The 24,136-nt window shown below is 42.9% G+C and overlaps 1 protein-coding gene across 5 annotated transcripts; it reads right to left on the bottom strand.

Moving 5' to 3' along the window:
• Nucleotides 1–4,338: 4,338 nt before the first annotated feature.
• On the bottom strand, nt 4,339–7,683 carry Tpbg (trophoblast glycoprotein). 5 transcript variants are annotated; one of them, XM_087905451.1, is made up of 4 exons: nt 7,294–7,683; nt 6,947–7,187; nt 6,713–6,818; nt 4,339–6,268 (listed from the first exon to the last, which is right to left on the bottom strand). In XM_087905451.1, exon 4 carries the CDS (start codon nt 5,939–5,941, stop codon nt 4,661–4,663), a length of 1,281 nt encoding a protein of 426 aa, XP_087761577.1. In that variant the 5' UTR covers nt 5,942–6,268; nt 6,713–6,818; nt 6,947–7,187; nt 7,294–7,683; the 3' UTR covers nt 4,339–4,660. The 5 variants fall into 5 exon arrangements, with proteins under 5 accessions (XP_087761577.1, XP_085545593.1, XP_087761576.1 ...); XM_085689467.2 differs by lacking the exon at nt 6,713–6,818; XM_087905450.1 differs by lacking the exon at nt 6,713–6,818 and having other exon boundaries at nt 6,947–7,184.
• Between the last annotated feature and the right edge of the window lie 16,453 nt (nt 7,684–24,136).

Below are 24,136 nucleotides of genomic sequence, written 5' to 3'. Positions count from 1 at the left end.
GCAGGACCGGCCAGTCTGTCAACACACGGCCTTTACTGAAGTGAGAGTGCTCCGTGCTGCTGGGGCTGCTGCTGTATCCAGCCCCCGGAAGGATGGCGACACACGCCTGGCACGGGCGCAGCCAGCAGAGCAGACCATACCATGCAAAGCTGACCCTTTCGCCTGGCCACCAGCCTCATGGCCATGAACTCGGCCTAATTTGTTTCATTTCTCACCAGCTAAACTAATTCGTCTTCAAAAGAGAATTACACACATTACCCAGCATTTCAGAATTTCTGTCCTTTCAATCCAAGTATCACCATGAAGTTTCCAAAATATTTCCTATCATGAGGGTGAATAGGCACATATGAAAATACCGTGATAAAATCCATTCTTCTGTACAATTTATAAATAATAGAGTTATAAAACTATTTCCTATCATGCTATAGATACAGAGATGTTTCATAGGAACAACAACCAGGAAAATATTATTTCATAAGCATTAGCATATGTCAAGGGACCTGAAGTATGGTACCTGTAACTAATTTTGAAGGAAAATCTGAAGATTGAAATGCTCACTCAAAACAGTACAAGTGCACCAAGGAAGTTGTGTTTAAAAATCAGACACAGGAATTTCCAAGGGTAGGCAATAGTCATACTGCCACCCGTCAATCAGAGTGGGGGATGGGTAGCTTAGGATCCCGGCACCTGGAGTGGCTGGCATTATGCTATGGATAAGACACAGTCATTATTTTTCATTTGTAGAATGGAACACTTGCCTGGCATGTCTAATAGCCCTTCCAAGTATGGAAACACTAAGAATTCATGCATCTGTAAATATATAAGCCTATCTTAAACAATTTTAAGTCTAGGGTTTTTGGGTTTTTTTTTAACCTGTGGCAATAACCGGGCTGCTAGAATGTTCTCAGATAAAACACACAATTGAAAAGTCTGCCTTTTTGAATCCAGTCTCCAAGGAGAATGGAAAGGTAATTGTATGAAACTTTCAGGGAGCTGTTGTCCCCATCTGGAAGGAGACAGTCGTGCAGGGCAGCACAGGGCATCTTAAGCTACCCATTTCTACCACACCTCTCCCGTGCTGCTGAAACCTACTAAGAAGAAACTATTAATGAGTTTTTGTATGTTACCCACAAATAGAATTTCCTCCCTTTCTCCCCTACCTGGTCTAATGAAAGTCTGTCTTCCTGATGCAGCTCCAAAGGCTGGACAGGTAGGGGATTTCGGAGCAGGAAGAAAAAGCGTGCCTAGCTCCTAGCACGGCAGATCCTCATGGTCTCCGTTATCGAAGTCCTGAAGTCTTTGGAGAAAGATCAATATGGAAAGTGGGAATGATGGAAGGGATGAATTCCAGCAAACTTGAGTAGAAAAGCTTCTAATATCTTCAATAAAGCAAGATTCGCATTAGTGGAACCCCAGGCCAAAGGGAGAAGAATGAAACTATGAGGGAAAAAGCCATCGACTGGTTGCCTTATACCACAGCCACTTCTAAAAGATGCTACAGTAAGGCGTCACTGATTTTTAATTAAATACTGCAATGAGCAATAATTTGCATTCATTGTCAATCATGATGTTTCATGAGAACTTACTCATTGGGTCACCCATGTGTTGCAACTCAGCCTTCCTGTTCATCTTTTAGGGAGGAACTTTTCTTAAAACAAAGAAACAAAATCAACCCACCAAATGTGCTTTGTAAAAGAAACCTTATAGGTGACTGATGGCTTGCACTCAGGACAGCTGACTGACAAGAATTAAGGCTGAAGAGAGAAAGCCCCCAGAGAGCACTTATGTGGGGGTCAAACAGCTACACTGTCCTAATGTCTTTGTTTCACTAATTAGGCATGCATTAGATATCTGCAAAGCTTTTCAAATTAGGAGATTAAAAGATGTATTTTTCTAATTTCCTTCAAATGCAATTTGCTAAGGATAAAGGATGTCAGCTGAATACTTACCTTCTGAAATAAAGTATAGTAACAAAGCGGAATTCTTGTAGGTTTCTAAGAGCCATGTATAATGGTAAGGAGCAGTGTTGATACAACAAGTGTAATTATTTTAAATAAAGTCACAACTTGCATCTTTCACATTTCCTATCACTCCCATACGCTGGTTGTGTTTATATTGCACTTGTCTTCCAAGGAACTTAGAATGCTGGCACGCTTCTGGACCACATGTATTATAACCGTACAAAATAAGGGTCTAGGTACATCAGCAAGTTCGTGCAGGAGAGGACGGTGGGGGTGGAAGGGAGAATGACAGCCTCAAAACAGCCACCTCCGAACAGGCAAATCATCTTCATTTGATGGATTCATCACTGCTTTGGGAGTTGATAGGAGGAAAAAAAAAGTACAAGAATAAAAACCAATGAATCTACACAGTTCCTGAATCTTCAATAATGCACCATTTTTAACTGTTCAATTATCAGGGGGCAAAGAAATAATCCCTGTAATACAAGCTCCATCAATACCACATAATATCTACACATCCACCAACCTGTCATCAATAGCTCATTTCTATTATTTATTGGGTAATTTTACCGTTTTTGGCACACTAACATCTTCATTATTCTTTGAAAGTAATGGCAGTCAGCCAGTTTATGAACATCACATGCACACTTAACATGTTCAATGAAACACTAAGTAGCCTTTACTCAGGTAATTATAGGATCAGAAATATTACCCATACACAGTAAATACTACTTCACAAAGTAAGTCATACAGAACTGAAGATCTTAAAGCCCGTGTTCTGACTAGACCATATAACCAGTTCGAAACATCGAATAGATTCACATAGTTTTGAAAACTGAACCAAACTGCAAGAGTAATCAGAAAAGAGTTTTATAATGCATGGTATGATCTATTTATTTATAAAAATAGCTAAGTATAAGTTTTATTTCAAATGTAAGATACTATAGACATGAATCACTTAAAAGGAAGGCAGGTTCTGAAGTTTGTTGATGCAGGTGTCCTCCTATAAAAGTTATGGAATAATGGCTAGATTTAAGTTCCTTTATATAAGGGCTTAGAGACAGAGAAATGAAGTTTACTGTTCACTGTAGCGGCCAATGATGACAGGGGGCGGGGATTAGAGATGAGCGAGAAGAGGACAGGATGACTAGAGTATCAATCAAGAATTGCTTCAATTTATACCTAAATATGATTTATTCCCTATGGAGGGAAATATACTTACATAGCGCTCAGAGCTTAGCCTTTTTTAAAAAGCCCTCAAATTCCTAAATACTGAACACAAAACCCAATAATTACTTATGACACTTATTCCTAAATACAAATATTTATCCCTGGGTGTTTCTTTAAGTTTAAATGCAATCCTGGTAATTTAAAAAAAATACATTCTTTGATCCATTTTAAAAATTTAGAAAATATTTTCAGGACTCTGAATTCCAATTTACGATCTTTGAAAATACTGTTTGTGTTTTAAAAATATTTTATTCCAGAATATTTTAAGATACTTTATTTTCACACATTTATTGCCAGCACATGACTCATCCTTGGCTCTAAAATTCCATGGAGCAACTTCATTCAGTTTTGCTAATATTTCTGTCTTAACAACTTCGTTAGTCTAGACAAAGCAGCAGCTGTGAGATGTTTCTCTTGAAGAACTCTTCACTGTTACCAACTTCACAACGCTGAACACCATTAACTTGGGGACCTCTAATAGTCTGACCCTATAAATATTTTAATTCTACTTAAGCCCTAAAAGAATCCAGCATTTCAGAACTATCTTGTCTGTTTATAGAAGACGCGGCTCTAGTTTGATGTCAGGTCTGCTAACTAATAACTCATCACTTGAACCAAAACGACTCAATATCATTGCCTTTAATCCTCATTTCAAAATACCAAACTAGAACACACCATGTTTCTTTTAAGACTTTTTATTGATGTTTTGTTTTGTTTTTTTAAACAATCCAGTCTGTTGGGTCTCAATGCAGTTTATAAAAAAAAAAAAAAAAAAAAAAAGAAGAGAAAAGAAAAAGAAACCCCATAGGGCAGCTTTCTATAAACTGCAATCAGAAAGTAATTTAGTTTGTCAAAGAGGTTATCTGAAGTTGCAATTTTCTTTAATATGCAGAATAGTAAAATGTAAGCATGCTCCTGGATGCAGGTGCTCCTCTTCACTATGTTCTATAAAAGAGCTTGCTAAGGTCTGCAGGCAGTTCGGGGATGCGATTATCTTCTCCATAATTTACGTAGGCGAGGATGAAACTGATATTTATGAATAAAGTATTTTTCTCAAAAAATCTGAGGCAGCTTCCGTTGAATGCTATCTGTGCTACACCTTGAACTGAATTAAGAAAGAGTCCGTGTCCATGCTGGAACTTTTAGAAAAAGAAAAAAAGAAAAAAAAAAACTCCCTCCGCAGGCATCGAGGATTACCGAAAGGAAAAGGGTAAATAAACATTGTATGCAGGACTGTTGAAGTTCTTACATTCACAGAACACACCAATATTTTACATAACAAGGAAGCAAAATCCCTTCGCTGCTTTCAGTCCAAGTCACTGGTGTGGATGATGGAGGGTGGAGGTGGAACAAGCCTAGTAAAGGGGGAAAACGAAAAACAAAACAAACAAAAACCAACTCAAGTCTACAGCTCATGCAGAGTTGTCCTGTTTCTGAAGTCTACAGCTCATGCAGACCAGTCCCGCTTCTCAGACATCCGAGTTGGAACTGAGATTTGTCAACCTGGGGTCCGCATTGATTTCGTATCTGTAATGATACCCTTCCATGTGATCCCTGCAGGCATCTCTGATGTTATGCATCCACTTTTTTATGCCTTTACGATTCAAATACAAAACGAGGAGGAAAATAGCGCCTATCAGAGCTAAAACAATACCTAGGAAGACATAGGAAGTCTGCAGGGATGGGGGGAGGAGAGCGTCACAGTCCAGGTCAGAGCTGTTGAGCTCCAAGAGGCCACGGTTCCTCATTTTTTCTGGGAATGCACAGGTGAGCTTGGCTTTATCCGGCACCACCTCTGTCTCTTTAAGCCAGGTCACCATGTCAGCGATGTAGCAGTCGCAAACCCAGGGATTGTTGTCCAGGTACACCTTGACACGAGGCAGGCCTTGCCACTCAGTCAAAGTGGAATTGTGAAGGACCTTGAGGGCATTGTCCTCCAAGTGGAGGCTTTCGAGGTGTGTCAGGTTGCGGAAGGACGCATATGTCAGGCTCACCAGAGAGTTGTTCCGAAGGTCCAGGTGACTGAGACTCGGCAGTTGGGCCAGTAAATCCCGGGGCAGGTAAAGGAAGTGATTACTGGCCAACTCAAGGCGCTGCAGCCCTTGGAGCGCAAGGCCTGCGCGTAGGGCAGCTGCCACCATGCCCTCAAAGGCCACCATGCCCTCGAAGCTTCCATTCTGCCGCTGATCCTCAGGGGGCACAATGTGGTTCAGGAAAAGCTCCTCCAGGGAGCTAGGGGCCGAGACGCTGGCGTTGCTGCCCGCAAAGGCGAAGGCGCTGAGGTTGGTGAGAGGGTTGTGGCTGAGGTCGAGGTGGCGCAAGCCGGGCAGATGCTCGAAGGCACCTGCACACACCTCTTTCAGGTGGTTGCCGCTGAGGTTGAGCGTCGCCAGGTCGGCAAGCGGTGGCCGCCGGGCGAAAGCGCCAGCCGGGAGCACGGTCATCTGGTTGCCGGTGATGAAGAGGTTGCGAACGTAGGAAGGCAGGTCCGCGGGCACCTCCATCAGGTTGCGGTTAACGCACTTGACCGTGCGCGCCGCCTCGGAGCACTCGCACGCCGCCGGGCATCGCTCGGCTGGCGGAGGCTGCACAGACCCCGAGGCCAGGAAGGCCGCCGGGGAGGTGGAAGACGAGGGTACCGAAGAGCTGGGCGCCGACGCGGAGACCCAACCCAGCAGCACCAGTGCCAGCCGTGCCAGGCGCAGCCGCCCGTCTCCGGCGGTGGGGCCCCGGGAGCCCGCCCCAGGCATCGCGGCTCGCAGTTCCCCGGGGCTGGGACGGCGCCCGCTCCGAAGGCTCGACCGGCTGGGCCCGGCGGGCGCGAGCCGGTCGCAAGCGTCGGCTGCAAACTTTCCACGCGTGGGAGTCAATTGGGAGGGGCACCAAAGCCGGAACTTGGTTTACCCCGCGCCACCGGGTGTCCCCCTCCCGGAGCGGTTCCCCGCCCTTCCCTCCAGCGAGTACGCACGACCGGTAGCGACACGGGCCTCAGCGCTCCTCCTCCCGCCGCCGCTGGGGTGGCACCTCCTCGACTCTTTTGTTGGCGCCTTTCGCAGGGCAGGATCCGATGGAGCGACCTGGGACAAGCGGGAGAGAAGTGTGAGGAGCGGCGATAGCCGCCGCGCCCCGAGTACAAGCCAAGTTCTCCCCACCCTTCCTACTCAGCCCTAGCCTCCGCGTGCGTCCTTCCCCACAGAGGGACGCGGTCCCCACTCCCGAGCGCTAAGCCTGCCTCTTCCGGGCCCACTTCTGTACCAGAGCCACCTCCCGCCTGGATCCTGCCGGGGGATCGCACGCTTCTCTCGTCTAGAACTTCTCGCGGAGCCCGCTGCGTCCTGCAAGCAAACTTCTCCCTTCCCAGCTCCCTACTCCCACCGCCCCCGCCGACCACCTGCCTTCCGGGGTCCCCGCCCCCGCCGCGCCTCCCCGCCCAGGTTGGGATGAGAGCGAAGTTTCGGGTTACGCGACTCTATCTTTTTGTGCCTTCTTGAATTAGTGGAGAAAGGGGTGCGGAGCCATACAGCTGTCGCCCACTGCCGACTCCCAGTTCGTGGCCCTCCAGCACCCCCAGATCCCGAAGGGGTTCAGGCGTCTCCAGAAAGAGGAAGGGAATCTCCAACAAAGCGGCTGTGGGACCATGGGCGGGTTAGCAGCCAGACCCCCCCCCCCCCCCCGCTCCTTCACTCCCCAGTGTGGAAAGGAACCCGGGTCCCGCCTCCAGGTCCTGTCCTGGCCGCTGGGTCCCCGCCGCTCACCTCTGCGCCTGGCCCCTCCAAAGCCAACTCCGAGTCCGCGCGCCTTCCCGGCTCCCGCTGCGGGCGCCGACTCTCCTCGCACCCCAGCCCCTAGCCCAACCTCCACGGCTGGGAAGAACCAAGCCGGGGGGCGGGGGAGGGCCGGGGCTGCGGGACAGATTGCTTCCGCGCAGCCCACCTCGGCTGCCAGTGGGGGGCTTTAAGGAGGGGGACGAGGGAGACCGGGGCTGCGCGCCTTCTGCTGACGGGGATAAACGAATCACGCGCCGGTAAAGGTGAAGGGTTCTCCTTCTGTTCCCCCTCCCTGGCATCCTTTGGTGGTTCCGTATTTTGCATAGCGTATTTACCTCGGATAGAAACAAAACCGCTGGTGGATCTCTTGGAATTCAAGCTGCTTCGGGCATCGCCGGCAGTGCTGAGATGGATTTAAGCGTGACCCACATCAACGCAAAGCAGCCAGCAGAAAGGAACGAGCTGCACACGTTACATCCGCCACAGCAAAAGCCCGGGTTGTGAGGGAGATTCAGAAAGTCTCCTCTCGCGTGGCTCGGTTAGGCTGGCAACTTCAGATTCAGGGGTAGTTAGTTAATGCCTTCCTACCTGTGCCACCCCCGCACGCCTTGGGTAGTTATGAAACTTGGGAAGAGAGTCAACTTTAAAGTGGGGGAGGGTTAGTGGAAAGGACACTCATTCTTGATTCATTATGAGGTTCTTTTTTTTCCCTCTCCTCTCAAAATTAAAACCAGAGGGAAGAAAACGGCAGCTAAAACACCCCAGAAACAAAGGCAAATAGCAAAGATGTGAGTCACCCGGAAAGCTCCCTCCACCAGATTCGGAGCGTTGTGTCAGCACAAGTCACTTACGCAGGGAGCGCTCGCGGCGGGAGGTGGGCGAGCTGACCTAGGGAAGAAGTTTGTCCCAAAGTGTGTCTCCCAGGAGGCCCTGGCAGGCGCCGGATGATGGATTAGGGAAAGGACTGGAATGCTTATAGGACCAATGTCATTAAATCGGGGAGATTGGGAGTTTCAAAAGCCCTGCCATTGCTCTCTTAAAAACTCTTTATCTCCTTTTCCCCAGGCAAATAATTTTCCCCGATGTAAAAAGTGTGGGTTATTACAGTCATGTTCATTTTAGAGAGAAAATGACAGGAGAAACATGGCTGAGGAAAATGAAGACCAGTAAAATAAAAGAGATCAAATTAACGAGGCAAAGGGATTGTTCCCACAACATGCAGCATGGCTGTGGTGGTCCAGTTCTGAATATATGCCGGATTCCTTCTGTGGAGAGACCGTTTATACAAACACCAGCCAAAATGGCCCAGGGGGGGAAAAAAACTGCAGAGCCTGAAGACTGCAGAGATTTGTGCAAACAGACAGTTTCATTAATTTGCATCTTCAGCACATTTATCTAAATCCCTTTCTCTTATTTTTAAAAGTGTTTTTGCAATATAAATGTGAAAAGCTTCGGGGGAGAAAACCGACTCAGAAGCTGAAGTCCTGTTGTATATGGCAATCGTGGAGATGGTTATATAAATCCATACATATGCTAGAACTCAGAAGACTGTACACCGAAAAAGACAATTTTCCTGCCTAGTTTTTGTAGTAAAGTAAATGGCAGGGGTAGAATTTTTCTGGTCCTCTGGCACGGTCTTAAATCTGAGTCGGTCAAAAGAGCAAGTGCTCTGGTGCTCTGACTCTTTAGAATTTAGGAAAATTCTAAATACTCTCATCTGATCCTCAAACCACCTCTGCAGCAGGATACAGTAGAAAAATTCTAAATACTCTCATCTGATCCTCAAACCACCTCTGCAGCAGGATACAGTAGAAAAATTCTAAATACTCTCATCTGATCCTCAAACCACCTCTGCGGCAGGATACAGTAGCATTAGAACTCTTGTCCTGTCCTGTGTCCTCTCTCGCAGTTTTCCAAATTTAAAAACAAACAAAAACGAAGGCTTTGAGCTGATATGGCCCAGCCCCAACTATTCCTCTGCTTGCCTAGTCATACCACTTGGTGACAACTGCCCCCTTACTCGGCACATCACTCCCAAGATAAACCTTCTCACTGCAGTTCTACGGAAGAGAAAGCTGGCATGAGAGCACAGTATGGAAGACGGAGATGGGCTCAGGCTCAGGTCTGCCCGATTCTCCTGTCTTCACATTCCACCTCTAGGCCAGATGAAGAGACTTATGCCAAGTCCTCAGTCTTTTAGGATATAGTCAGCCTGCTATAAATGCATCCTACACACACATACACAATTTTACAAATGTACTCAAAACAGAGTTTTGTTTTGTAACCTAATTACACAGTTCTTCCATGTGAACTTCACAGATGACAGGTCAGGCATGTCAGGCATGCCTGAAAGTAGTCAAGGAAGCAGTACACCTGAGTGTCTTTCAGTTGTTTCCCCAGCTATTAGCAATGAGCTAGTACCAGAAACAAAGTCTTTTCTAACTCCTACACTTACTGGCTGTATGATCTCTTTATATTTCTGCTACTTTAATCTGTAAAATGGAACCCTGAGCAAAATTCTAAGGATTCCCATGAGAATTGAGATACAGATAGCAAAATCAGCTATTCTTATTATTCTCTCCTTAATTATTATCCTCCCAGCTACCTGCTATGATTTTCTATAACTATGTTAGGGATAGTAGCACAGAGTGAGAAAAGGTCTCCATAATGTAGAGTTGCCACATTAAACTAATCAAAGTACAAGACACAGAGTTAACTTTGATTTCAGTTAAACAATGAATCCTGTGGTGTTGTCCACAGTTCAGTTGGGTCTTCCCAGTTTAGCTGACTGAATCTAGATAATCCCTCACAGGCTGTACAAAGTTGTCTCCTTGGTGATTCTACGTCCTGTCAAGTTGATAGTAATAACCATCACATCTCTATCCTTTGTCAACTTGACTCCCAAACACATTACTTTTAAGACAAAACCTTCTTCAGCACAACTACACAGACTTATGGATATCCCATAATGCAAAATGGATTTGCTCCAACTTCAAAAGTCTGTAAGCACCCCAGAACTGTTTAGAATTCTCAAGCCCTAGTTTCATTTGAGGCTCAATCTTTTGGCTCTCTCTCTCTCTCTCTCTCACACACTGTAGAATCTGAATAAAAGAACCGAACAACAGCCCCACCACACCCAGAGGATATGCTGTCCTGAAATTCTTTCTGTCAAAGAAATTAGCTCATGAATTTTTAATTCACCACCTCACAAGTTCTTAGGACACCTGCAGAATTTCAGCAGATTCTTTGGCAGAATGTAGCCAGAACTGGCCTCCAGCCCAGTGCTTGATAGCCCCTATTCTCTTCTGAAGCCCTGTGAACTGGGCCTCTATTGTTTGTTTTCTCTAAACATGCTTGTCTTCAAAGTTTCTACCAGATAGCGCCACTGAGCTATGTTTTAGTATTTGAGGGCTTGTCTAGTCCAAAGTTCAAACTCTAGCACATTCTTCTTGCAAACTACTTCCAAAGACCAAAGGACCATGGGAGCCAGTTTATCACAGCAGTGACCTCACACCCAGCTCCAGTTTCCCATCTCAGTTACTTTCCCTGTTGCTGGGATAAAACCTTCTAACAGACACGGTTTAAAGGAGAGAGTGTTTATTTTAGCGAATGTACAAGGGTACAGTTACATGTGTTGGTGAGTCGTGGCAGCGAAAGCTTAGCTCCAATGATCAAATTGTGTTCACAATCAGGAAGCAGAGAGTCACAAGTGCTTTACCCAGTTCACTTTCTCCTTTTATTCCTTCAGGTCCCCAGCACATGGAATTCTGCCATTCACAGGTAAGGTGAGTTTGACCATTTCACATAATCAGATCTAGATAATGCTTCACAGATGTGCTCAAAGGGTTGCCTCGTAGGAGAGTCTAGATCCTGTTAACGTGGCAATAGTAGCCATCAAACACTGCAAGTACTTTACTGAGCTCTCTCTCCAGCACCCGTGTGTGTGTGTGTGTGTGTGTGTGTGTGTGTGTGTGTGTGTGTGTGCTTTTGTGTGTGCTTTTGTGTGTGTGTACGTATGTGCCTATTTTTGTAAGGGTGTGTGTGTGTGTGTGTGTGTGTGTGTGTGTGCGTGCAGATAGATAGACACATGGGTATGAGTGTCATGTGGAGGGTAGAAGACACCCTTGAGTGTCATTCATCACAAAGTCTCTCCCTGGCATGGAGGTGACCAAGTAGTCTGGTCTGGCAGGTCAATAAAGTCCAGAAAACCACTGCTCTGGACCTCTGGTGCTGGGATTACAAGCCCTCCATTATCACATGCAAATGTATATGTGCTGCTTAAAAGGTGACCACTTTTACCAGCTGGGCCGTCTGCCCATCTTACTTTCTTCCTTAAGATTGGAAAATATTGCATATTTTGCACTGCTATACTATAACTTTTGTTTTGACTTTTCGAGACAAATACTGTGAAACCCTAGCTGCCAGAAACCTTGTAAACCAAATTACCCTTATCCTCCTGCCTCTGCCTCCTAAGGTCTTGATTTGCAAACATGTGGGACCATGACTAGCATACACTGAGGATTTTCAACAGCATTATTGCAACATGGATAACTACTTTTAAAGAAGTTTCCTGCAAGTGAGAACAACTTACCAGGATCAGTTCTATTTTGATTGTCTTAGGCATTTAATTATACTAAATTATCATACTTTACTCTTGACAGCTTGAAAATTTTTTTGTGCATAATGCTATTTACATGCTCTGAAGCAGGACGGAGGGTTTCAAAGCACATCTTCCAAAGGGGAATGAAGGAAATATCTGAATGCCCCTACAAAGTCAATTTAATATACTTCTGAAGGTCATTTTGTAGCCTCCAGGAAAATAGCCCTACACTAACATTTATATAGAAGATTATTTTTCTACAGAAATAATTTTTCTTCTAATGACCCAAAGGAAAGTCACTAAAAGAGATATTACTCAATTATTGCTGCTAAGCCTGGGGAGTGCAGGACATTTATAAGAGAGTGAGATGGAGGAGAAGAGGAGAAGTGTAGCAAGGCAGGCCGGCTTGTTGGGGTTTCTGTCCCTCCCGGTACCCCACAGCCAGCATACCCCAAGGAAAAATCACACACAGGACTCCATAAGGTTATAAACTGATTGGCCCATTAGGTCAGGCTACTTATTAGCTCTTATAACTTATGTTACCCCATTATCCTTATCTACATTAGCCACATGGCTCCGTACCTTTTTCAGCTGTCAGCTCACATGTTGCCTCTTTGGTGATCTGGGCAGGAATGGCAGAGGGAGCTTCCCAGAATACTCCCAGTCTCTTTGCTCCACCTCTACTTCCTGTCTGGCTTTCCTGCCTGGCCAATCAGCGTTTTATTAAAATATGATTGACAGAATACAGATAATTCTCCCGCACCAGAGAAGGAGAAGAGGAAGAGGAGGAGGACGAGGAGGAGGAGGAGGAGGAGGAGGAGGAGGAGGAGGAGGAGGAAATGATACTGCTTACAATTAGAGAGAAGCCAGGAGGTTCAACATAGACAATCACCAAAATTCTTTAAAGCTAGTTAATGTTGGTCTTTGCCTAAAATTAGCAAAGGAATTGATGAAAAGAACACTCTCAAGTCTGAAAAATACCTAATAAGATCAAGTGTTGAATACCAAGCAAATATGTTACAGAACCATTAACTAACAGTTAAAACAGTAACAACCACATGCATACAAGAAGTAAAGAGGGAAGAGCAAGAAAGGCAGGGTGGAAGAATTTTTTAAACTTTTTCCATGTGTGATGGAGAGGTATCTTAGTGATTAAGAGCACTCACTGCTCTTCCAAAGGACTCAGGCTCAATCCCCAGAACCCACATAGCAACTCACTCACAATAGACTATAACTCTAGTTCCAGGGGATCAAACATCATATTCTGGCCTCCAAGGGCAATGCTGGCATGTAGTGCACAGACATGCATGCAGGCAAAACATACTTACATGAATCTTAAATGTAAGAAAAATAGAAATTATTCACAATTAAAAAATATTCTTGTGAACTGATAATCTGAATTGTTTTAGGAAGAGTGAAATATGGCCTCCGTTTTTCAGAAGCAACCTGATTTAAGTAAAATATCATATGTATTTATCTTATGAGTCATTAAAAGGCATTAGACTATTAAAAATGTAATAAAGATGTTTCTGAGTTCACTGAAAATCGAATACATATTAAAGAAGAGGTTAAAAGGCTGTGTCAGAATGGAGCGAAAGAAAACCTTGGTGATTAGTATTTCTTCAGGGATGAGAAATTAGTAGAAAGCAAATCAAAACAATTATGTCATATGCACAGATACATCTTCAAAATGGGAACATACTCACTCAACATTAATTCAACAAATTTGTTGAAGAAGGGCTACTTGTTCGTCCTAACCACCCAGAACCGAAATAATCACACAGAAACTGTATTATTTAAATCACTGCTTGGCCCGTTAGCTCTAGCTTCTTGGCTAACTCTTACATACTAATTTAACCCATTTTTATTAATCTGTGTATCACCACATGGCAGTGGATTACCCGGTAATGTTCCCAGCATCTGTTTCAGGCAAAGGATCCGTGGCTTCTTCCTGACTCCACCCTTCTTTCTCCCAGTATTCAGTCCAGTCCTCTCTGACTTGATCTGCCCCTCCCTGCCCTGCTCTGCTATAGGCTCAAAGCAGTTTCTTTATTCATTAATGGTAATCATAGCATACCGAGGGAAATCTCACATCACAAATTAGTTAAGACCTCACCTTTTGTCTGCCATTCATGTGAACATTAGGATAAAAATCCCCACCCTTAGTTAACTCAGTCTTGTGGGAGAGCAGACTTACAGAACAAACTAGTACAAAGCTCGGGGCAGAGTGGGTTTGATGGCGGGTTTCATGAGGTCACAATGCTTGTGTTACACTCTGAAGTATTGGTAAGAGCTTGTTCAGAAGAGTTGGAACATTCAGTTCTGGATGCTATGTGGGGAAGCAGACAGCAAACACAGAAGGGAGATGTACAGACCCAATTTGAAACAAGGTGGATCAAATCAGATGTGGGGACATGCCTACTTCCCGACCATTCCAACTGTGGGGAAGTAGAAGTGAGGATGTCTGTTTCAAGGTCATCCTGAACTACAAAGCTAGTCTGAGGCCAATCTAAGCTACAATCAGACTCTTAACCAAACCCTGCTCCTCTCTAGCAAGAAATTAAATATGTCTGACCTCCAAACAGTTGGTTGACTTACCTGACAGCGCTGGGGAACCACAGAAGATCAGTAGGGAATTACAAGGTCATAAAACAATGAGTTTTTGACAGAGAAGATTAAGAGTAGAGAAAGAAATTTGAAGACACAAGTGAGAGATAATTAAAAAAATAAAATAAAACTAGAAATAAAGCTGAGGTGAAAGACTGGAATAGGGCGGGGTAGGAGGAAAAAATGATACACCCACTTGGCTTTCAGCTGAGTGGTTCTTCCCCCACTGGGTATTTTGGATATTTCTGGAGCATTTTCTGGCTGTCAGCAGTAACTGAGAGCTTCTGGAATTTAATGGGCAGAGGCCAAGGATATTAGAAACACGGTAACTAGATAGCAGCTCCCCTACAATGAAGAATTATTCTGTCTTGAATGGGTTTCAAATATGCATTCTTGTAGATTAACCTCTGACGTTTTAGCCTAGAATCAGATCCACTTCACACTCAGACAACAAACTCAGCATCGTTTTATTGAATACCAAATTTTCAAGAAATGGTATGGGAAGTCCTTCTGCATATGTGTTGCTTTTGTTAATGAATAAAGAAGCTGTTTTGACCTGTGATAGTGTAAAACAAAGCTGGGCAGGGATGACTGAGCTGAATGCTGGGAGGAAGAAGGCGGAGTTAAGTATAATCCATGTAGCCTCTGCAAGGGACAGGCACGCTGGAATCTTGCTGGTAAATCACAGCCACATAGCGAGACACAGATGAAGAGAAATGGGTTAAATTAAGATGTAAGAGCTACCTAATAAGCTAGAGCTAACAGACCAAGTAGTGATTTCATTGATACAGTTCCTGTGTGATCCTTTCATGGTCTGGGCAGCTGGGAGCAAACAAGCGGCCTCCTACTACAAAGGGATAAAGCTTTGTTGCTCACCAAGAGAAGAAGAGATGCTGTTTTGTCTGGAACTTTACCAAAACTACCTCTGACAGCTGTGCCACTCGCTCAGTTTGTGGTGCCAGCAAAGATCACCTGTGACCATCTGCCTCTGGAGTTACTGTGAGCAGCTAAGTCAGTAGTAAGTAGTGGTCCTTGGGGTGAAGTGCAGACTATGTTAAGAAGCTGATTTCCACGTTCACCTGTGTAGCAGGTCAATGTCCCTTAAATCGTAGCTTACTTGTAGGTGAATGGAGGTTTATTACCCTTTCCTTAAGCCTTCTGATAAGCGTATGCCCAAACATTTCTATGTTGTACTACATTTTGTTTAAAACTTACTCTCCCTGGGGCTGGAGAGATGGCTCAGCAGTTAAGAGCATTGCCTGCTCTTCCAAAGGTCCTGAGTTCAATTCCCAGCAACCACATGGTGGCTCACAACCATCTGTAATGAGGTCTGGTGCCCTCTTCTGGCCTTCAGGCAGACATGCAGACAGAATACTGTATACATAATAAATAAATATTTGAAAAAAAACTTACTCCCCCCTTGTCTGTTCTTTAGTATCTGATCGAAAATTATAGGGGCTGGAGAGATGGCTCCATGGTTAAAAGCACTGACTGCTCTTCCAGAGGTCCTGGGTTCGATTCCAAGCACCCACGAGGCAGCTCACAAGTGTCTGTAACTCCTGCTCCAGGGAATCTGACACCCTCACACAGATATACATACAAAACACCAATGTACATAAAATGCAAATAAATTATTTACAAAAAAGAAAATTGTGTACACAGAGATACACACACACACACACACACACACACACGCACGTCAACAATGTGAGAAAGTACAATTTTATATATTACACGTGGCCTTATCAGACCTTTGTAGTAAAATGTAAACACTGGTTTCAAAAATGTTTTAAAGCAGTGTTTACAGATGTCTAAGAGTTAGACCTCAGCTCTTGGTAATTTCTTCACCGTGGTTGTGAGAATGCAGACAATTTTAGTTTTAAAATAGGAGATGTCTATATTTTAAATGGTGCAGAGTATAAAGTCTAACAGTTTGAAACTGGAGAGCCAGGTTTGATGGCAAGGAACTGAAACATCCCACCAGAAGAGATGGAATAGTGAAGTCACCAGTTTAAAGAAGAACCTGTCTTACCTGGCTGAAATTATTTTTTTTCAAGTGAATTATGGGAAATGTTTAAATCAGTAACGTTGCTTCACATTCACTCATTTAAAAATAACTGTAGTATTTTATTTACTGGCTGAATACATGCAATGGTGTGAGAGTGTAGGTCAGAAGACAACTGACCAGTGTTAGTTATTCTTTTACCATGTGGACTCCAGGGATTGAACGTGGGTCGTGAGGCTCGGCATCAATCCTGTTTACTTGCTGAACCATCTTGATGGCCCTCATATTCACATCCAATAATTTTTATGGAACTTGATTCTACTTTGAGGATAGTGCTGAAGAGCATCCATTTCTAATCATGATGGGGTCAAATGCAAACAAGAATTCATCCCAGAATTAAGAAGAAGCATTTGCTATTGTAGTAACCATCCAAATTCAATTCCTTTCAACTAAATATAATACAGTTAAATAGTTATCAATGTGTTTTCTTTTTTGTATTGCCCTGCTTTGCCTTCCATAAAGAACTGCCTCAAAAGCCAGAAATCGTCCTCAAGAAGTTTCTCATCCTGGCACACTGAAAGGCATCTATACGTGTCCATGATAGTGTTCAGCAGAGAGGCCAAAGTTTGGTACATGAACCTTACACCTCTAATGTATTCTGCAAATCTGACTCCACAAGCTAATTGCATTGGTTAATATGATCATCCTCGTTCCGTCTGGAGTATTCAAATCTGATACGTTGAATATTTTATCTGACTTAGTTTAGGTCTTCCATATAACAGCCGAAGAACCAAAGTATGTCATGCATTTTGGAGTACAAGTTTATCATATTGCCTTAGCAGTGAAAGAAAAGGCTCAGGAGTATTAATTAGGGACAGTGAGGTTGAGCCAGTGTTAAGCCTTGTGGTTGAACAATGTGTGGGTTATGGCAGAGGAAAATTGGGTGCAGAGCACATGGCATAGGTGGCTTTTACTGAACTTAAGTAATAACAGCTGCTGTAGGGACCCATGAAACCAGAAGGGCTTTAGCCAAGTGATACTGATGTAGTGATATTTATTAAGGAGCAACCATAGAAATGGTTTGACACCAATGAGTCACAGACACGGTCCATGTTCATTACTTGGTCTGCTCCACCCGCAGAATGCAGTCAGCCTGAGTGTGAGCACTGTGTTTCCACAGAATTCTGCAGACACTAGAAGGCTTCTCGTCGTATCTGCAGCCATCTGAACAGGTTGCGTAGTCACCCTAAAAATCTACCCATGACACCCAAGTTTTGTGGTAAGGAATTCTAAATTTCTTTAGAGGAAGAATGCTGGGCTGCATCTCAGGAGAAATATGTTCCTAGCATATTGGAGACCCTGACTTGATCCTAACACACAAAAAGCACACCATACCTGGGCATGTTCTTTCATTGATTTTTAAGTGTATTTATCTGAGCTTTATGCATGTTGGCATAAGTATCAGTACTTTAATTTTTTTTCTTGCTGAATAGTATTCTATGTTGTGAATATAGGCCCTTATCTCGGCCTGTTGGTGGATACTTCTTGCCTGGAGCTGTCACACACAAGGCAGGAGTGAACATTTGCTTTCACATCTCTATATGAATGCACCTTTTTATCCTGCACAAATACCAGGAGATTGAAAGGAGTCTTCAGCAGAATCGTGGGTTTTTTTTTAATTTATTTATTATTATATACACAGTGTTCTGTCTGCATGTATGCCTGCAGGCCAGAAGAGGAAACCAGATCTCATTACCAATGGTTATGAGCCACCACAAGATTGCTGGGAATTGAACTCAGGACCTCTGGAAGAGCACCCAGTGCTCTTAACCGCTGAGCCATCTCTCCAGCCCCAGAAGATTCATTTTTAACATGTTCGAAAATTTCCAGACAGGCTTTTAATGTGTTTTTACCCACTTAACATGACCAAACACGATGAATAGGAGATATCACTGCTCACATCCTCTCCATTTTCAAATTGAATGTATGACATGAGTGTTGCACACATGATCCCACAGCAACTGTGGTTATATACAAAAGATCAAGCCTATTAAAAACTCCAATATGGATGGGGGAAGGACTCCTGAAGTCCCACCTCTAGCTGACGATCTACTGGCAGTTGACTGCTGCTGAGGGAGACACTTTTCTTAGTGGAGTGGCCACTGGTAGATTTTCCATGTTCCAGTGGGTAAGCCCTCACCCATGCACATATGGGCAGTTGGAGGAAGTGGGGAGTGGCTATGACCAAGATACATTGTATGCCTGTACAATATTTTCTAAGAACAAATAGAAAATCCTTTCTAACATAAAGATAGGAAGTTTTGAGAACTCACACAAGCTTTGTTGTTAATAAGAGTGCTAAACCATTTCATTTAGTTCCATGGCCATTAGATTCTTGTTTTGTTTCTGGGAGGAGGTTTTCCTTAAAAAGAAAATATTGGAAGAAATTGGCAAAAGATGAACACGTGGGTCCAAAAAGAAAATACAAATAGTCTTTCAACATGTTAAAAGATTGTCAGTCTTACTTAGAGCAAGACTTGTAGAAATCAGAGTCATGCAAAGATAATATATTCACAGGGAAAGTAGCAAAAACTTTTTTTGAAATGATAAGAGTTCCAACATTGGTAGCAATCAATCATCTCTGCGCAGTGTTTTGGCAGTCACTATCAAAGTTAGAAAAGCTCAGATCATATCCTTTAATCAAGAGCTTCGCTTCTGAGGATTTATACTTTGGGGATGTGACATGCGTGGGAGATGACATATGTACTCAGTCACTGTTGCAACACTTGTGATAGTAGAAGGCTGAATATATCCTGAGAGTGGGGGCCTGCAGTAAAGCGTGGGGCATCTGTCTGTGCTGGATGGCATTGGTAGCCCCACTACTTCAGGTTTCACTTAGCAGCAGCCCTTTCTCATGTCAACTGGTAGTGCCCTCCCACCTGTCCCAGAGTGCAGTCCCCTGTGCCTTGGATCAGTGTGTGATTTGCTTTGATGTATAGCGCGTGGCTAGATGTGATTCAGACAGCTTCTCTGGAGGACTTACTTGGATTAGGCTGGCTCACTCGGGCAGTTATCTGTTCCCAGCAGAATAGCACTCAGCTATTCCACTGGTCTTGGGAGGAAGCAAAAACATCTGTCTTTAAGTAAGTTGGTCCAATGCAACCCAGTCTAAAGTAGAACTCAGCAGTCATTTTGCCGAAGTACGAGCAAGTCCCGGTTAACAGTTTTCTGGTCAAGCGCAACTCACATCATCCAGTCCTCAGCCAAACCACACGCACAGGCCTTGCTCTTAAATAGCTGCTGTCTCTGCCACTGAGTTCTGACTCAGTGCACAGCACTGACTGGTGCACAGCAAAGATTGTCAACACACTTTCAAGTAGATGCCACCTACCCCCAAAGAGTTACTGAACTAATAAATAATCTATGAAAATTATTGTTAATCTAAATATGTGCAATGTTCAATTATTCGTAAAAAGCAGTCTTACACATGTACAAAAGACATACGTACACACACCTAATAAAAATTTGTTGCCTACAGTTGAGAGAAAGGAGTGGAAAGAGGCTATTTAATGTATGCCCTTCTATCACTTTTATTACTGACTTTCTTCTTTTTAAAGAGACAGCTACATTACCCAAGTTAGCCTCAGACACCAAGACCCAAAAGATACATCTGCCTCAGCCTTCTAACTCAGACTACTGTACCAACCATCTCTTATGTCACTTTGAGATTTTCAGCTGTTTATGTGTATCAGATAACTTTTAAAAAGTTAATTACTTTTCAGAGTGAAGTCTATGGATAATGTTTTGTGAAATCTAATAGAACAGAAAAAAAGAACACATGGCTCCTTGGATATTTCTTCTATTGTGAGAAGTCCACTGCTCCAGAAGGTCCAGGAGAGTTCTTCACATTTTTCTGAAGTTAAGAGTCTTCAGACTTTGTCTAGATAAAGAAGTCATAATTTATTTCTATCTTGGGAGCTAGGAAAATGTATGCAAATAACTCTTAAAACTAATCATAACATCCCTAGCTGCCCAATTTAAATGATGGGCAAGTAAATTGATGAGCCATTTCAAGAAAGAAGAGTCACAAATAAGCATATTAGAAGCCATTCGGTATCACGGATCAGCAAGAGGCAAAGTGAGCTATCACCCAGTTTGGAATGTTCAGAGGCCATCCTTTCTCAGCCCACCTCCACATCCTCTGGCTCCTACCTTCTTTCTGATTTCTCTTCTGCAGTCCTCCCTACGTCTCTGGGGTTGAGGTGGTGTTGATCAAAGTGTCCCGTTTACAGCCCAGCACTCGCAGTTGCTTACTCTCAACTCTTTGAGGAATTAGGTCTCTGCACTGCCTACTTCCTGTTGCAATAAGTACCTCCTCTGACCATAATTGGGAGCAACACATCTCTACAAAAAAACATAAATATTTAGAAGGCAATTTGACAACATGACCCTTTAGAAAAGCATTATCAATATGATGGTGACATCCCTAGCCATGTTTCTTTGACCATGTTCCCCTTTGTGGAACAGGTCTCACTTTCAATCAAGAGAGCAGTTGGTTATTCCCATAAACAGTCTTGCCACCATTGCACTTGTGGGCCCATCTTCCCCAGTGGTTTGGTATTGTAGCGCACAGGGTCCTGTGTTGAATAAGACACTGATGCCTTTTCTCTCGACGTGGCCTACATAAGCCCCATTAAATCTAGCCAATAGGAAAATCTCATTTCTAACTTTCTAGCAAGGGCAATTTGTACTTCAGAGAGCTGCTGTGCTGCTTTGGGGCTCCTCATCCTAGCAAGTTTTAATAAGGAGCATATCTTGTGGCATAAAATGTGGGAGAATGAGAAATCAAAAAGTACGCATTCTATTTTTCTTGCTAAATCCCAGTTGTCTTACTTCATACTTGTATCACATAGAACGAGTGCTGTAGTCTGGTTCAATGTTTTCCATTTTTTTTCCTTTTGTAGACAAAATCCAGGACCTTGCATGTGCTAGCCAAGAGTTACCCTATGAGCTACCCACCAGCACCCCAGAAACACACACCTTTTAAAGAAAGGTCTTAATATGTAGCTCAGGACAGCCTTGAACTCTCTATGTACTTCAGGCCATCCTTAAAACTCACGATCACCTTGCATGCACCCCTGAAGAATTCTTGAATACTTTTTATAATACTCTACTAGCAATATTTGACAATGTTGGTACCCGATGAATAATTTTACATGGAAAAATGCTACTGATTGAAATTCAGTATCATAAAAGGAAGGTTATCCCATGAACGAATGGCTTAAATTCAGATATGAATCAACTTCTTGGAAAATATAAAGATAAGCTCTTGACCCAAACTGATCTCAGCATTGTGGATGCTTCCCCAACTTACAAACTTTGGTAGACACTCCCAACAGTTACAACATTAGCCACCATATAGATAAAGTTGTGGAGGCTTTAGAAGGTGGGAGAACCTACTCTAAGAAGGGAGTTTATTGAAGTGAAAGCAGTTCTGGCTGACATTGGGCAGTTATTAGACACAGGTTCAGCATCAGTGTTTGTCATAGGAAAAAGAAGAATAAACAAATTAAACCCAACCCCAGCCCCATGCATGTAAATGGGAGTTTCTAACTTTTGAGCATCCATTAAGTGCTCTAAAGTCTCATCTTTGTTTTTATTTTACTTTTGGTCATGTACATTCAATTTTACTTTTCACTACATTTACAGTACCATTTCTATTTATCGTCTTTTAAAAGTATGCTTAATGTTTTTACTCCCCTCTATACACTTATCTAACTTTGTTTCTTTCCCTTTTGCCCCACTCCCTTGTTTTCTACTATATTTTTGCTAGTAAGCTGACTTTACAGGGTTTGTTTTTGTTTTTGTTTTTGTTTTTTGGTTTGGTTTGGTTTGGTTTTGATTTTTATGAGACAGGATTTCTCTGTGTAGCCCTGGTTTCCTAGAATGCACTCTATAGACCAGGTTGGTTTCTGCCTCCCAAGTACTCAGATTAAAAAGGTGAGCCACCACTGCCCAGCTTCTACCAAAAAAAAAAAAGCAAAACACTTTTATTTTTGTGGTTTTGATTGGAAAATTTTTTATTATTGAGGAATTTTCATTCCTTTTCCCTTGTTTTAAATTATGTACTCTCTTGTTCATTTTTCTTCCTCTGTATTTCAATCTTCTGCATTCCTTTTCTCTACCCTTTTTCTTTTTTAGTGCTGCAGAATATTTGTTTACACTGTAAAAATGTGTCTTTGCTAAGCTACCTTCTGATTGGCTCAATAAAGAGCTGAAAGGCCAATAGCTAGGCATGAAGAGTTAGGCTGGACTTCCGGGGACAGAGAAGACTCTGGGAAGAAGAAAGGAGAAGTTGCCAGCCAGGTGAGTAGGAAGCAGGATGAGCATATGGAGTTGAAGTAACGATCCTTGTGGAAGAAGATAGATTAAAAATATGGGTTAGTTTAGGTTATAAGAACTAGTTATAAATAAGCCTAAGCTAAGGCCAAACTTTCATAGTTAATAATATGTCTCCATGTCGTTATTGGTGAGCTGGCAGTCCCAATGAGAAAGTACTGCTACACTGTAGCTCTTGTCTGCTCTGTTTTGTCCCCTTCACTGACTCCTCCCATTGTGTAACTTCTTTATATCTCCAAGTTTACCCTGAGGAATTTTTCACATCATAGCATACTCTATCTTAGTTTTGTCATTTTCTGTTTCTAGCCATTGGTGATGTCTGTGAGAACCTTAACTGATTTAAAATGTATTTCTATGTTGCTTTATGGATTGTTGCAATTACCAACAGTTTCTTTTCTCTGCATGGCAGTGGGTATTGAGCCATCAAGAGTAGGCTGTCAGTAAAAAAAAAAAAAAAAAAAATTAAACTAATAAAACCATTATAGACAAGCCAAATTATCAAGACATGAAAAAGAAACTAGTTTTTTGGTTTTTTATTCTTTTCTTTTCTTTATTTCTTTTTTCTTTCTTTTGCCAGACTATAACACAATTGGCTTCAAATCCCATTGTCAGTGGTATTCTTATTCCCCTCGGAAACCTCATAGGCAGTTTGTTTTTGTTCTCATTCCTGTCAAAATTTTGGTCTTCAGAACTCCCACCAGAATGACCTATTAGGGCTTCAGCGTCTTGCTGCTCCAAACTCTTTTATATTCTTCCTATGAACAAGTCCCAGAGACCCACAAAGCACATGGTCAGGTTAATCCCAGCAACAACTCTATTACTCAATATCAGTTTTCTGCATCAGTTGCTTTTCTTCTTGGCAAAATACCCAACACAAGCAACCTAAAATGAAAGATTTGTTTTGGTTCATGATTTGGGGTAGATTTTCACTTTAGAAGTGTATTTTCATCAGTTAAACCTCTCTTAGAATGCCTTCATAGGTAGGCCCGTAATTGCATCTCCTAGATGTTTGTAGATTCCATGGCAATTAAGACTTACCATTACAGAGGTGTGTGTGTGTGTGTGTGTGTGTGTGTGTGTGTGTGTGTGTGTATACGCACACACACACACATGTGTTTAGGTAATGAGTGTAGAAAGGGAGCCATGGCCCTATCAAAAGGTCAAGGCAGTTTCTTTATTTGATCAATGAAAGCAACACATAGAAAAAAGGACCTCCTACACCAAGTAGAATGGGGGAAAGAGAGATTAATAACATATGTATACACATAAGAGATGAAAGGAATAGGATGTTTTTTTTAACAAGGGAGGAAAGACACCAGCAAGAGGGTAAAGAGGTAAACAATAGCAGAGCACAGATGCAGCAGGCTTCCTTTTGGGCTACCACTGAGCTCCCACATCATGACACAGAGACTTATTATTAGTTATGAATGCTTAGCCTTATCTTGCGTTTGTCCCACTGCCTCTTATAACTTAATTCAACATGTATCTCTTCATTTATTTTGCCTCGGGGTTTTTTTTTTTTTTTTACCTTTCTTTCATTCTGTATGTCCTACTCCATGGTTGGCTG

The sequence above is a fragment of the Myodes glareolus genome, chromosome 4, assembly GCF_982192425.1.
Source record: "Myodes glareolus chromosome 4, mMyoGla1.1, whole genome shotgun sequence".
NCBI lineage: Eukaryota > Metazoa > Chordata > Mammalia > Rodentia > Cricetidae > Myodes > Myodes glareolus.
The sequence above is the reverse complement of the archived record's forward strand: the minus strand, read 5'-3'. Positions and strand labels throughout refer to the sequence as shown.